This window comes from Engystomops pustulosus, chromosome 6 (genome assembly GCF_040894005.1).
Source record: "Engystomops pustulosus chromosome 6, aEngPut4.maternal, whole genome shotgun sequence".
In the NCBI taxonomy this organism is placed as follows: Eukaryota; Metazoa; Chordata; class Amphibia; order Anura; family Leptodactylidae; genus Engystomops; species Engystomops pustulosus.
Window position 1 is genome coordinate 127648331 of NC_092416.1, and position 15678 is coordinate 127664008.

At 44.4% G+C, this 15678-nt stretch overlaps 2 protein-coding genes across 3 annotated transcripts in view; both read right to left on the bottom strand.

Annotated features, from left to right (window-relative positions):
• Positions 1-14986, bottom strand: part of OSBPL2 (oxysterol binding protein like 2) — a 75728-nt gene extending 60742 nt beyond the window's left edge. The window contains exon 1 of the mRNA XM_072110973.1: positions 14846-14986. The gene's annotated coding sequence lies outside the window, so the exon portion shown is untranslated. The remainder of the gene's footprint in view (positions 1-14845) is intronic.
• LOC140064259 (uncharacterized) lies at positions 1581-7058 on the bottom strand. 2 transcript variants are annotated; one of them, XM_072110970.1, is made up of 2 exons: positions 6310-7058; positions 1581-6215 (listed from the first exon to the last, which is right to left on the bottom strand). In XM_072110970.1, the coding sequence occupies exon 2, from the start codon at positions 3945-3947 to the stop codon at positions 2118-2120; it is 1830 nt and encodes a 609-aa protein (XP_071967071.1). In that variant the 5' UTR covers positions 3948-6215; positions 6310-7058; the 3' UTR covers positions 1581-2117. The 2 variants fall into 2 exon arrangements, with proteins under 2 accessions (XP_071967071.1, XP_071967072.1); XM_072110971.1 differs by having other exon boundaries at positions 3956-6215.
• Positions 14987-15678: the final 692 nt, after the last annotated feature.

Genomic DNA, 15678 nt, shown 5'->3' on the forward strand with positions numbered 1-15678 from the left:
CTGTACTTCCTGTTGATGTCTTCCTCAAGATCCCTGCACATATCTTCATTAGGGCACATTTACACGAACATATGTCCGGCGGGCCATAGCCATGGAGAGGAGGAGGGTTGACCCCTCCCCCCCTCCATAGAGCTATACGGCGCACATCGCTGTAACACGGGGAAAGATTTGACATGTCCTATCTTTTCCCCCATGTACGGAGCAGTACAGTCCGTGCGCCCATTGCCGGCCGATGCGTGATGTAAATACGACCACAAGCTTGCAGCCTTGTATAAACCCCCCAACAATCCTAACACTAGTAAAATATGTTAATTAGTTTCAGATGCTTTGTGTACATCACACAAGCACTCCAGGATTATAACTATGCACGCCTCCAGCGGCAATACTTACCTCCTCTGTACTGCTGGGAGCCTGGTGACGTCATGCAGGAGGCGTGCATAATTAGCCTTCGGCACTCTGTGTACGTCACACAGGCTGCCTAGAGCTCTTGGTTAATAATTATGCACACCTCAAGTGTGACGTCATAAGATACCAAGGGGAGAGGGAGGTAACTATTTGTGCTGGAAGTGTGCCTAATTATTAGCCAATAGCACCGGGGGGCCTTTGTGACATACACAGAGTGCCCAATTAACATACTTTTAAAAAAATTTTTGCAGACTAAGGCCCCTTTCACACTTGCGTTTTTCATGCGCGTTTTCTGCGCATGTTTTTGACGTGCAGAACTTGCATTGCACTCTGACCCATTGCAATCAATGGGTCTTTTCAGACTTGCATTTTTTTTTCACGCACACAAAAAAAACGCACCATACAAGTATATGGAGATGCATCAAAAACGCATTGCAATCTGAGACACTTGCAAGTGCAATGCGTTTTTCACGCATCAATTGCCATAGAAAAGATAGAGCTCAGTCCTTAGTCCATTTCACGCTCATTTTCTGTGAGTGAAACCGCATTGAAATTGCATCAAAAACGCGCGTGAAAAACTGAGACACTGAACAAACTCTGACTGAAAACTGATTGCACTCTGATGCAAAATGTGCGTTTTTCACTGACCAAACCCTGATCGCACTCTGAGCAAACTCTAACGTGATCAGCAACACAAGTGTGGAAGGGGCCTAAGGGTGAAGACACACATGGCGTTTTTGGGCCGTTTTTACTAAGTGCGTTTTCAGATCGTTAAAAACGCATGTGTTAAAAAACGCATCCGTTTTGCGCAATCCGAAATTGCGCAATGAAAAACGGACAAAAACGCACGCGTTTTCAAAAGACGCATGCGTTTTTAAAAATCGGATGCGTTTTTTAACGCATGCGTTTTTAACGATCTGAAAACGCACTTAGTAAAAACGGCCCAAAAACGCCATGTGTGTCTTAACCCTAAGGCCGCGGTCACACGTACCGCTAGGCGTCCGTCATAACGCGACGCTAGCGCACAGGGGGAGGTCCTCGGCCCGAACGCACACGCGTTTCCAGGGAAACGCATGCGATTGTTAAGCCGATCGCATGCGTTTCTCAGGAAACGCATGTGCGTTGGGGCCGAGGACCTCCCCCTGTGCGCTAGCGTCGCGTTATGAACGGACGTCTAGCGGTACGTGTGACCGCGGCCTAAGGCTTCTTTTAAACAAACATGTGCTTCGTCCGGGCCGGGACCTGAGTGTAGCACATGTCAGGCTGGAGAGGCAGAGGGGTGATTGCTAATCACCGCTCCCCTTTCTATAGGGAAGCATGTTGCCCAGCCATACGTACAGGAAAAAGTGAATTAGTTTTACCGGTAATTCCATTTCCTTAGTCCACCATGACGGCCCACCTGGAGGATGACCCCTTGACCTCTGTAGGGACAGGAAGCAGAGAAGTTAAAAGGCCCCACCCCGGCATCCGTACTCCAGTGTCTACCAAATAACTACACCGGCTTGGATGCAACCCGATTTATTGCCTGTTAATATGCACAAACAATTAAATCAAGCAAGATTTTAAATAAATTAAATCACATACCTAGGGTGGGAAAAATATATGGGCCGTCATGGTGGACTAAGGAAATGGAATTACCGGTAAAACTAATTCACTTTTTCCCTTACGTCCCCATGACGGCCCACCTGGAGATATACCAGATGAATTATTTTTTAGGGAGGGACTATGGCCTGTAGTATCTTTCTCCCAAAGGAAAGGTCCATGTTATTCGGAATGTCCAGTCTGTAATGTTTAGCGAAGGTAAGTGAAGAAGACCAGGTAGCCGCTTTACATATCTGCTCAATTGTGGCTCCTCTTCTTTCAGCCCAGGAGGTAGCCATCGCTCTTGTGGAATGGGCTTTTATGGTATCTGGCGCAGCCATATTCAGAGACTCATAAGCCTCTTTGATGACGGTTTTTATCCATCTGGATAAGGACGTTTTTGAGGCCTTCTTCCCTTTGTTTTTTCCTTGGAATTGGAGAAGAATATTAGAGTCTTTCCGCCAGCTCTTAGAGACTTCTATGTACCTGAGTACTATTCTTCTTACATCCAGGGAATGCCAGCTGATTTCCTTAGCGGCTCTCGGATTCTGGCAAAATGAAGGTAGGACCACTTCCTGATTTCGGTGGAAAGCTGTGCAAACCTTGGGGACAAAGTTTGGGTCAAGCGTTAAAATGATCCTGTCATCTGAAATTAAACAATAAGGTTCAAACTGAGGTCCAGTAAGAAAATTTAGCACTAAGGATAAGTCCCAGGGAGCTACTGAAGGTTTTACTGAGGGCCTGATTCGGACAGTCGCTTTTACAAACCTCTTTATCCATCTATGATCTGCCAGGGATGAATCAAAGAACACACTTAGTGCTGCAATCTGGACTTTAAGGGTACTAGTTTTAAGGCCCATGTCGAACCCGGCTTGCAGGAATTCTAAGATCTGTAAGATATTAGGAGAAGATTGATTGGGAACTGCTGGACCACAGAAAGAAATAAACTTCTTCCATATCTTCAGGTATATAGCTGAGGTAACTGGTTTTCTACTGGATTGTAGAGTAGAGATTACCTTGTCCGAAAGGCCTTTTGCCCTCAAAAAGCTCCTTTCAGGATCCAGGCCGAGAGCTTGAGATCCTGTGGCTTCGGATGAAAAAGTGGCCCTTGATGGAGGAGATCTTCCTGAATGGGTAGCATTAGAGGTTCTGCTAGAGCCATCTTCTTTAGGAGCGGAAACCAGCTCTTTTTGGGCCAGAAAGGAACAATGAGAATGACCTTGGATTCGTCTCTTTGAATTTTCCGAAGAACTCTTGCAATTATAGGCAGAGGAGGAAAGGCATATGCCAGAGGAGCATCCCACTTGTGGCTGAATGCATCTAACTTCGAGGTGGTCTCTGAATAACTGAGAGAGTAGAAAAGTTCCGCTTTCGTATTTTCTCTGGTGGCAAAAAGATCCACTACAGGTATTCCCCACATCTGGGTTAGAAGCTGGAATATTTTTTGGTTCAGACACCATTCGTTGTGGTCTAGTTTTTTCCTGCTCAGAAAATCTGCCACTTTGTTGTCCTTCCCTCTCAGATGAACTGCTGATAGAGACTTGATGTTCGATTCTGCCCATGAGAATATTTCGCTCGAGAGGTCTGAAAGGTCTGGAGATCTTGTACCCCCTTGATGCTGTAAGTAGGCTATTGTCGTTGAGTTGTCCGATAGGACTTTCACGTGTTGTCCCACCAGGAGATGACTGGCTGTCTTCAGGGTTTCCAGGACTGCCCTCAGTTCTCGATAGTTGGATGACATTCTTTGGATAGGAGGAGGCCAACTTCCCTGGAAGAAGGATCCTGCTATGTTCGCACCCCAGCCCTTTTGACTTGCATCTGTCTGGACTATAGATAGGGGCCAAGGATGCCATGGAACTCCCTTCTGTAGGTGTGTAGGAATGGTCCACCACACTAAGGACTGTTTGACCGCAGGAGTAATGCTGATGTAATTGTCCAGATGTAGGGGATCTTTGTCCCATGATTGCAGTATCCAGCCTTGCAGGACTCTCGTATGGTTCTGTGCCCACTGGACACACTGGATGCAAGACGTTAACTGCCCCAGGAGCTTAATAGCATCTCTTATCGAGCATCTTTGGCGATGGAGAAAAATGTTTACCTGACCTACCAGGCGTTCTGACTTTTCTCTGGGAAGATAAGATTTCTGGTTCACAGAGTCCAGGAGGGTTCCCAGGAAAAGGATCTGAGTATCTGGATGCAAGGCAGACTTCTCCCAGTTTATAATCCATCCCAGATTCTGTAGCGTTTGGATTGTAAAGTCTCGGTGTAGAATAAGTTCTTCTCAATTTTTCGCTATTATGAGTAAGTCGTCCAGGTATGGAACGACCAGGACTTGATGTGTTCTTAAGAAGGCTACGACCTCTATGATGATTTTTGAAAACACTCTTGGCGCTGATGCTATCCCGAAAGGTAGAGACCTGTATTGGAAGCATAGTTTCTTCCCCTGTGGTGAGACTATTGCAAACCTCAAAAACTTTTGAGACGGAAGGTAGATAGGGACGTGGTAATACGCGTCCTTCAGGTCTATCGTGCACATGTAGGCTCCTGGATGGATCAGTGTTACTGCAGACTTTATTGACTCCATCTTGAACTTCCTGTACAAGAGATGCTGGTTCAACCCTTTGAGGTTGCAAATCATCCTGTGGGATCCATTTGGCTTTTGGATGAGGAACAAGGGGGAGAAGTGACCGCCCTTCCACTTTTCTTCTGGAACAGGTGTAATTACATCCATCTGAATGAGTTTCTGGACTTCCTGAAAAATTAAAGCAGTCAACTTTTGAGACCCCAGCCTGGTCAGGATAAACTTTTGGGGAGGAAGAGATGTTAATTCTAGCTTGTACCCTTGCTTTATTATGTCCAGAATCCAAGGGTTGGATGTGATCTGGGACCATCGTGCAAGGAACCCTAGTAACCTTCCTCCCACTCTGGCGTCATTGTCTCCCAAATGAGGTTGAATTACTGGAGCTGAGGAGGAAGCCTCTACCTCTACCTCCTTTCGGATGGCTCCAGCGCCCTTGCTTGCCTTTGCCTCTGTATGAATTTTTTCGATCTCTAAAGTCCTGAAAGGGCTGTTTTCTGGGTGGTTTTTTAACCTCAGGAAACCCCTTCTTTTTGTCCGCCGCCTTCTCCAGAATAGAGTCAAGTTCAGGACCAAACACAAATTCTCCCTCAAATGGAATGCTGCAAAGTTTGGACTTTGACCTGAAATCCCCACACCATTGCCTTAGCCATAGCGCTCTTCTAGTTGCAATGGACAATGCTCCTTCTTTTGCAGAGAACCTGACGGATTCACCAGATGCATCAGCAATAAAGGCAGTAGCCGACTTTAAAGTTGGAAGAGTCTCTAACAGGAGTTCTCTGGGAGTGCCTTCCCTAATGTGATTTTCCAGGTCAGATAGCCAGAAGTACATCGTACGGGCAACCGAGGTAGTGGCTACATTCGCTTTTAGATTAAGCATAGCAGACTCCCAAGCTTTTTTAAGTAAACAGTCAGCTTTCCTATCCATAGGATCTTTTAGCTGGATAGAGTCTTCAAAGGGCAGGTCAGTGCGCTTTGTTAATTTTGTTACCTGGACATCAACCTTGGGAGGTGAATTCCAGAATTTAGTATCATTTTCGTCAAATAATAGACGATTCCTGAACTCCTTAGACACAGAAATTCTCTTTTCTGGATCTCTCCACTCTTCCTGAATGAGTTGTTTGAGAGTATCGTTAATGGGGAATACTCTCTTTTTCTGGGATCTAAGGATGCCAAACAGCTCATCCTGAATGGATCTAGCTTCTTCCACTTCTTCAATTTTTAGAGTATCACGAATGGCTTTAAGCAATTGGTCTAAGTCGTCAGAGGAAAACAGATATCTGGATTCCATCTTTGAAGCGGATAGAGAAGTGGACGGCTCCAATTCTAGAGAATCCTTAAAGGAGGAATTATCCTCTGAGTCAGGGTCTGATTCTGAGGCACATATTAAGGCCCTTTTGGGTGGGGGCCCAGGGAGGCTAAGTGAGGCTATGGAGGAGGCTACAGAAGAATGGACTTCTTCTTTAATGAAAGCACGTATCTCTTCCCTAAAGCCTGTTCGCTCTTCTTTTAGAAGGTTATCCAGACATTCCTTGCATACTGGTTTTTTATAATTAGAATTAAGCCTTGTATTGCACATGTTGCATTTACGATAGGCTGATTTCTTCCCATCTTTAGAGGGATCTTTGCTCCTCACTTTCTCTTTCGGCTCCTGCCAAGAGATAAGTGACAGCTTTAGTATTTTACAGGGGATATAACATATATATGAATAGAGCCCCTGCCCCATTAATCTTTAAGACACTCACAAGGCCTGTAGACAGGGGATCTGATACAGAAGATTCCATGGCCAGGACCTCGCTAGAAAAGATAGATACTTCCATGGGTCCTATAATCATAGGTAAGGGGGGCTTATTCACATACAGCAGTACAATATATGCAGAATCAAGTACATTAACACATCAGCCTTGTGTACAGTACCTTATCGGCGTAGTGGTAGGCGATCTAGACCTCAGAGTCAGAGTGACTACCTGCGACCAAACTTTTAAATTTTGGCGCCGCCGAGCCCCCAAACGTCACTTCCGGTGCGACCGGAAGTCCTGTAATTCGTGTGCCGCAGCACGTGATCCGGCCTCGGCCAATCAGTGACTCCAATCGTCACTTCCGGTGCGACCGGAAGTTCACCAATGAAGCGTCGGAGCACGTGACCGGAGCCACCACGCGTGCTCCGACTTCCGGGTACCCTGGAACTACGCGGAGTCGGGGGTAGAGCCGGCACAACAGTTCCCCACGGAGCCAGGGAGGACGCGCGATGCGCCGAGGCGAGGTCCGGGAACTGGCAGGGTAAGGGTCGGCCCGTGCCTGCAGACTTGTGCTCCCCCCACTGCCCCCCTGGAGGAGGCCCGTGAGGAGAGATCTATCTCTGCTCCCTGCCCTGTGTAGGGACAGGAAGACACTGGAGTACGGATGCCGGGGTGGGGCCTTTTAACTTCTCTGCTTCCTGTCCCTACAGAGGTCAAGGGGTCATCCTCCAGGTGGGCCGTCATGGGGACGTAAGGGAAAAGCATGTTCTTTCTTTTTCCCGGCAACTGTACAGTATGGTGACACACGTTGTGCTCACCATATGGCGGCCGGAAGCCATAGGCGTGAATTGTGCGGCCGGATATCCATCCCCAGAACGTCAATGTTAAAAGGAGCCTTATGAAAAGTTTTATGAAAAGTGCCTTAAGGTAAGACCATGCAGAGTTAGACTAGACAGTCTTAGGCCGGCGGCACATGTGGCATTTTCAACCCGTTTTTAAGCAGTCCGTAAAAAAACACATGAGTTTTTGAAAAGTATATGCGTTTTTTGAAAACGCATCCGTATTTGACCCGTTTGAATTAAGATAATTGGTAAAACCGGTCATAAAACATATGCGCTTTTCGAAAACGCATGCCTTTTTTAATGGACTGCTTAAAAATGGCCCAAAAACTGGTTCAAAATGCCACATGTGCTGCCGGCCTTAGGCCGCATTTAGACGAACATATACGTCCGGCAACATAGAGAGAAGGAGGGGTGACCCCGCCCCTGTACATAGAAATGCATTACATATGGGTCGTAACACGGGGAAAGATAGGACATATCGCTCCGTGCAGCCATTGTCCGATGCTGGATAATAAATCTAGTGCAGCATAAGACCAGACACAAGATGAGACAATTCTTAGCATTATTTTTTGCATGAGGCCACGCCCCTTTTGTCAAGCTAGTCGCAACAGTGCCAGAAAACTGTCAAACCCTTTTTAAATGTGGCCCAGGTAGTTTTTTTAGTGCAAATTACGACAAAACAACACCCCTCACCCCCAATATTTACATAGAGTAAAGTAATTCAATTGTGTTTACAAAGAATTTAATGCAATGTGTGAACGAACCCTTAGTACCAAATTTTCCTATGATGGATCTCATCCCAAATCAAAGATTCATTTTTAACCATTAATTCCTAACCTATCACAAGTATGGATTATACATTGGGCTGAGCTGTGGATCCACTGCAGGTTCTCACCTTTACATTGTAAAGTGTGAAAATCTGTGGCTTTTACATACATGATGATTTAAAAGACCAAATCATGCTCCAGTCTCCTTCCAGATTCTTTCAGTTACAAGTCACTGGGCTTTTGTAAATTTGCCACATCTTAAAGTAAACAATCTGCTGTATTTACATAGTTACTCAATGTTTAAATAGATATTTTTAAAGGAGTCTTCACATACAAAGCTGCAGACAGTGCTAGGTAGAGAGCTTTGCAAACATACATGTGTATGTTATTAGTAGCAGGAGGACTGCAAAAAAAAATCCATTTATGTTCCAGGATTGTATCTGGACTTAGAGTAGTGGAGAAGCTTCAACAAACTTGTTCAGGAACAGAAGTTCTTCCCTCTTCTGTAAAATCTATACAGAGAAATGCTGTAAGGTCTCACATCAGTTCAGGGTAACAATAGGAGAGGCTGAGCCACACAGCAGACTTCTGCATGGGCTCCCTCTTCCCCGGATAAAATATACATATTTGTACACTCACATGTTTATACAATGAAACACAATTATATACTGATGGACACATTTCGTTCTACACTCATACATACATTTATAAACTTATGCGCACATATTTATGCACACTATATACATTTATACACATTAAATATATTATACTAATTACACATACAGTATACACACACAATATAGACACCGCATAAACATGCATACATACAGCATTTATACACTCATACACACATATGTATACACTCACTATAATGCCGGGACCCAGTAGCTTCTGACCACATGGGAGAAGTAAATAGCAGGAATTAGAGATGAAACTTTTCTAGTGCTGCCGTTCTGCGCTCCCCACCCCTGAAATTTGTCATCTAAACTTCCGTCTCAGCTATGTGCTAAGAAATATGTGCACTTTTATATACATATTATACTTGCCTGTCTCCTTCCAAATAATCACCCTCATACACAAGCTCTGCATAATGCTGCACTTCCCTACCTCTCCTCCTTTGTTTTGTTCTATTGCCCAACCGTGATCTTTGAACTGCCAGTGATCTACGATTATGCTCCCACTTACATCTCCAGTACTTCTCTAGAGCTGCAGCGATTCTCTGGAATGCCCTACCCCAGACTATCAGACTTAGGCCCATTCCACACTTGCCTGGATCTCCCAGCCCAAGCGCTGCAAACTGGAACTGAACTCAGCATGTCCGTTTAGTCCCGGTTTGCAGCGTTCGGGCAGCACATGTGTGGAACGGGCCAGATACTCAACCTCAAAAGTTTCAAACGTGCTCTTAAAACCCATCTCTTACGGAAATCCTTTAGGAAATCACACTCCCCAACTGCATGAAATTTCAACTTTCTTTACTAACCCTGTGTTCTCCACCCATCTGTTATACGGCAAACACTAGATATATACCAAGCTCCAGGCTTCTCTGCAGTCCCATTGACCTGGTATATAGGATGGCAGCTAATGGCTGGTTCAAGCAGTAATATTTTTACTTATTAAATTATTTTATGTTGTTCTCTTATACAGCCCTTATAATGGGTGGACCATTACACAAAGTCTTACACCTCTTGTGTCACCCCTTCACCCTCATAGACTGTAAGATCTTATGAGCAGGGCCCTCACTCCTATTGTTCCATATGACTGCTTGTACTATTTGTATATGTCCCCTTTGATTTGCAAAGCTCTAGAGCAGTGGTGGCGAACCTATGGCACTGGTGCCAGAGGTGGCCTTCAGAGCCCTCTCTGGGCACCATCACCCGAGCACATAGGTCGCCAGACAGGACTCAAGGCCTCTTGCAGTCCCAGGATCCTGGAAGGAATGTACAATGATAATCCAAAACGTCTTCTTCTTTCTACTGTGTTGGTGTCTTCAGATGCCTTTGCAATTTAAACCTGTGACAGAGCAGGGAGTAAAAAGTAACTGCTTTAATTGTCGCATTGGCACTTTGAGAAAAATAGGTGGGTTTTGGTTGTAGTTTGGGCACTCAGTGTCTAAAAGGTTTGCCATCACTGCTCTAGAGAATATGATAAAGATTATAATCATGCTGTTCAATGAGCAGCATAATGTGTATATAATGGTGAACATCCTCCATTCATCAGTGTGGCAGGTTGGGTGGCCAGGCCCCCTACCACTTCGGGCTGCCATGGCTGCTACTCCTGTAGTTACACCCCTGAATGGCGGAGGTGGGGATAAAAATCTCAGAAGGAAGCCACTAGACTGACAATCCACATGAGGATTTCCATCCTACCCCATTGCCACCTCAAACATCCGGTAATGCAACTCTCTCTGGTTTTATCTAGCTAGAAATTTGGGGGTGTATCTACTTGAGTATACCTTATATTATACCTTTAGATTTAATTGTTTCATTTTGTATTTGTTCTATATGCACATCCTCCTTTCTTTCGTTTTGCTGATAATTTTCTGATATGTGACCCTCCCTTAATATTATTGAATTGGACCCGAACTTTTGAATAACATTGACAGTGTTCTTATGTTCTTTTTGTACCTGGAGCCTGGCTAGACTTATGTTAACTCATATATAGTTTATACCTTATACACAGCGTGCCGCTAACAGATCTCAACGGCCTTTATATTCTCAAATTTAGCCTGAAATAATACAATTTTTAAGAAATGCTACCGTGTGTACCCAAAGGCCTGCTTTCATTGCCAGCTCCTGTGACTATCGCTATACTATTCGGAAAGCATACTAAAGCACACTTCTGCCAACACTGAACAAAAAATGGCAAGGAAACTCCTGACACTTTCAATGAAAATAAAAAAGAATGAATAACTATTGAAAGAAGCTTCAGAAGATGTTCATATGACAATAACTTCCCTGGGGGTTTTACTGAATATAGAACAAGATAAACAATGGTCTAACTCCAGTATCCTGCACTGAAAGAACCACACAAAACAGTTCTGGCTATGTCCACAGCACAGCAGGGAACTGCTCGACTAGCAATTGCTTTAACATTATTCTTCCCTGGCCAGATATAAAGCAGAAGCCAAATAAGTCTGTAACAGCATGTTATATTTTGATGAAAACTAATTTTCAACGTCAATACTTGCTAGATATATCTTTATGCATAGCTCTTTATTCCATTGTTTGCGTTCTGCTGTTATTCACCCAATGATCAATAAGCAATGATGTTTCCTAGTGATCCGGAGGAGAAACACATTTGCACTCAACAAAATACAAGTTTCTAGTCCCAGCATGCACCACCTCATCCAAGATGGAGGCCTCCACTGGGACCAATGTTCGGGAGTATAACTCCCACAGGCAACGGTGGGGAGTCTGTCAGAGACTTGCCCCTCTCTTCATTAACTGGGATGGCTGCATAATGAGAGGGACGGAGGAAGGGGTCACCGGACCTTCATAGTCGGCTCCAAGGTCAACAGGGAGGGATACCCGACTAAGGCCCCCCGGGCGCTGCCAGGTTTTGTAAACACATAAATTCCCCCCCATGAGGGAGGAGGATGAGACCTATCATAGTTCATCCTACAGGGACAGGAAAATGCTGGTGTCAATGGTAGAGGGGAGGGTTTTTAACCTCTCTGAGTTTCCTGTCCCTACAGGGGGTCAGAGGTCAACTTCCATGTGGCCGGCATGGAAAACAGCAATTATGCAAAGTCAAGAGTTTATACAAACTACCACATCTGGTTATTTTTTTTTTTACTTTTTTATTTGAACAAAAAAAAAAATAGATCATGAAACACCATGAAAAATAAAAAAGGAAATGAGTATGAAATGTCAGACACAATAAGTGCTCATGAACACGTGCAGCCGTGTCAGCTTGCCATATGTTGGCTTGATCCCACAGGCAACACACTGAGCAGAGGTCTGTGCAATGCAGGGACTCCCAACCTCTCTTAAATTGTGGCACAGTCTTAGGGTGGTGACACAAGGTGTTTTTAGGCCATTTTTAGTGCGTTTTCAGATCTTAAAAATCGCATGCGTTTTTCACAGGTTTGACCAATTATCTTAATTTAAACTGGTCAAAAACACATGCGTTTTTTACCATCTAAAAACGCACTAACTAAAAACGTCCCAAAAACGCCATGTGTGTCACCACCCTTTGGCCGGCATTTTGAACCCGTTTCTGGGCCGTTTTTAAGCAGTCCATTTTTGAAAACGCATCAATTTTTGACCTGTTTTAATTAATAATAATAATAATAATTGGCAAAAACGACAATTGTTTCAGTGCTATGGGCAGTGTCTCTTCTGCCAAACCAGAAGCAGCCGCACACCACTGTTTCACCACAATCCCTGTTAATGCCACACCAGCGCCCCTACTGTAGTACCCCCTATGCATGTCTGTCTACCCGGTGTCTATTTCTTATTGTCCCTAGTGTATTTTGTGCTGTGATTGCCTCCCTTGTACATGTAATGTAACATGGTCATGTAACCTGTATTGTGCTGTATCGCAATGTCCTGTTACTATGTTTCTACGCAACATGTAAGCGCCTCTTGTAGTGTATGTATGTAACTGTAACATTAAGCATCTCCTTTACTGTATGTAACAATTGCCGGGACTCCATGTACAAGAAAAATCACCCCGGGGATCAACATATGCAGATAGCGAAACCAGAAAAAAGGACTTACATCCGGTTATGAACACTACACGGGGTTGACCTCGAGTTACAGAGGATGAGCTGCATTTGTCACACAGACAAGACGTGAGCATCTTACAATCGGCTGACACAAGCGACTACACGCTGTCCAGATCCTGCCATGTTATCAGCTTCGTTCTGCTGTGCTTACATGTGAAAAACAAGCGAAAGTCACATGAACACAAAGTCACTGCAAGTACCATAAGAGCAGTGATAGCGCTGCGCCAATGATTAGTCAGAGGTCATTTATGCTATGTCCAAAGGCGTTTTACAGAAAGCCACAAGTAGGGGGTGCCAGCTGGTGTCTGAAGTAGTCTAAAATCCATCTCCTGTCTCATAAGTGTATTCCACTGACTGCTGTATCATACAGCTGACTAATGGAGGGGTGGCGCCATTTCTGAAAAAGAGCAGCCATGTTTTTCTAATCCTGGACATGCCCTTTAAGGTGCATCCACAAGTTCAGTTTTTCAGATGCAGTTTTTGATGTCCGAAGCAGGAGTGCAGTGAAAATAGAGGAGAAGTAGCAGTTCTTAATGAAAAGTCTTTACCCATTATAATCCACACCTGCTTTTGGCTTCAAAAACTGCATCTGAAACACTGAACACGAGGCTGCATGGTCACACGTTCCGCTATTGTTGCATTCATAACACAACGGGGGACGGGCCTCGGCCCGATCGCATATGCGTTTCCCTGTGCGCTAGCATCGTGTTATGAACGCAACACTAGTGGAATATGTGACACGTTGCGCTTTGGTTGCGTTTTCATTGTGTTTAAAACGCATTACAACAGCTGAGGAGAGGCGATTTGCCCAATTACATTACTATTTACATTTGTTAATGCGATATTAACGCATGCGTTAACAAAACACATGTGTTAATGTATTGTTTACAAATGTTAACCGTAATGTAATTAGGCAAATCACCTCTCCTCCCCTGTTGTAATGCATTTTTAAAACGGAATGAAAACGCAACCAAAGCGCAACATGTGAACGCACACTCAAGGCTAATGTTCTAGACTCCAACATACTCAAATCTACAGCTATTTTAAGGCTTTCTAAATCTCATTGAACTGAATAATACTGTTATGCAGGCGATTTTTTTTTTTTTTAAGCATGAGAACTTGTGTATAAAACTGTGCGAATTTACCCCTATTGTTTAACTGTATATTTCTACTTAAAAATGTATCTTTATTATTTTTATTGCAGGTCACTATAAATAATTAAAAAATACAAAATATCCCGTAATTGTCACTGGCCATCAGACTGATTTCTGAAGGGAATTTGCACTTCTTATTTAGATAACAGAGAAGAATAATAGAGCACAAAAGATAACACCACCATAAAAAACACCACCGTTCCATCCACCGCTATCGAAAACAACTTACAGTTCCTATGTACAAAGCAAATGAAAAAAACTGCTGCCTATGTATTGTAGAGTACTAAATGCTTTTTTTTTGTTCAGGCAAGATGACAGCCTCCATAATCATGGACAGAAAATATTTTAAGATCTGAACATTTAAATTTGGCAAGACATTCCCTTTAAATACCTTCCTCTCTGCAGATTAAGCTTAGATGCTGTCACTTTGTCCTTATGTGTGATCATTGCTAGGGGTCCAACTGCTGTGTGAATGGAGAGGTGGTCATTGCTATGTGACTGATGAAGTGATGTGATCTACTTTCCCATCTTCATCAGTCCCACAGAAGTAAATGAACCCCTAAATTCTTGTGAATGTCGATAAGATCAGTCGCTTGCCCCATATCCTATGGAGAGTGGAACAACCCTTCAAACTGACTTAGGATCATACATGAAAAACATACAAGAAGATGATCTCTGGACATTCAAAAAGCTTTCCACTCTGAAGTCACTGGGGGCTATGTAAAAGATTTCATAGACTGGATGTAATAGTAGCAAGTGCTCAGCTGTACAGAACTTTCTAGTGTATAACTCAGAAGGACCCCTTTAATTACAAATGAAGAGGACCCCTTTAACATTATCAGTTGAGTTGTGATCCACGTGTATTTTATACTAGTTTTGGCTGTAATATACAGGGCATATCCCAGCAGTCCATATACACAGGACATACAGCATACTGATAGCTCGTACCCCGGTAGAAGCACAGGCCTGCAGCCACTGCTACAGCCATCGCAGCCCCCGGTGACTTCCCAGCATGCCCCGATGAGGGCCCCCATCAGGCCTGTTATTTACCTGCTGCTCAGCACCCAGCTTCTCCACTGACACCCAGGCGGAAGTGCCAACCAGGCCCAGCCGCCTGGCACGCACCAATCACCGCCCAACAACGAAAGACAGGCAGCACAAGCAGCCAGTAGAAATGGCCGCTGGGGACTGAGGGGCGGGACGCGGCAGCTTGGTAGCATGTGAGCTGATGTCAGGACTGGAACCTGCGTTCATATGAGATAAATGGATTATTACATACAGGGAAAATAGAGTTATGTAACCAGCCAGGAGCTCACACTGCACTACAGCTCTCCGCCCTGATGGGTCGTATCTGATCCTGGGAAAGCTGGATGGGCGCCAGCATGGCCACCAGTGTTATAAGCCAGTGTGTGATATAACTTGGTGTCAATCAGTTTTTGGCTTCCCCTTTCCTTTTTAAAGTGGTTCTGAGATTTTATTTCTTAAATGGCCTAAATACGAAAAAAAGCTGCATCAAGTAAAAAACACAACTTGCCCAATAATTGTCTCACTGCTACAAACCCTGGTCCCTGCTGATCCTGTTCCCGTGTCATGTACATCACTTCTGTGACTGGTGCTGCCAATCACTGGCCATACTGACTTCCTCCATGGCTCTGCCAATATCTGCTGCTTTTGTCAGTCTGTAACTGCTGAGGTCATGTTCGTTCAGAGTGTGGTCAACAAGCCAAACCTTGCTTTCATCCATCACATGCTGAATGAGGGCTGTATCAGATGACCACACCATGGTCAGTCCATGAATAACAGATTGTACGCTGGCTGCAATTCACACAGCAATGACAATGCCAAGGACGGGGCTCTGTGCATCATTGTGAATATATAGGGGG

Excerpts from the sequence above, each read along its gene's own strand:
- LOC140064259 (XM_072110970.1), bottom strand. The coding sequence starts at position 3,947 with ATGGGACAAAGATCCCCTACATCTGGACAATTACATCAGCATTACTCC.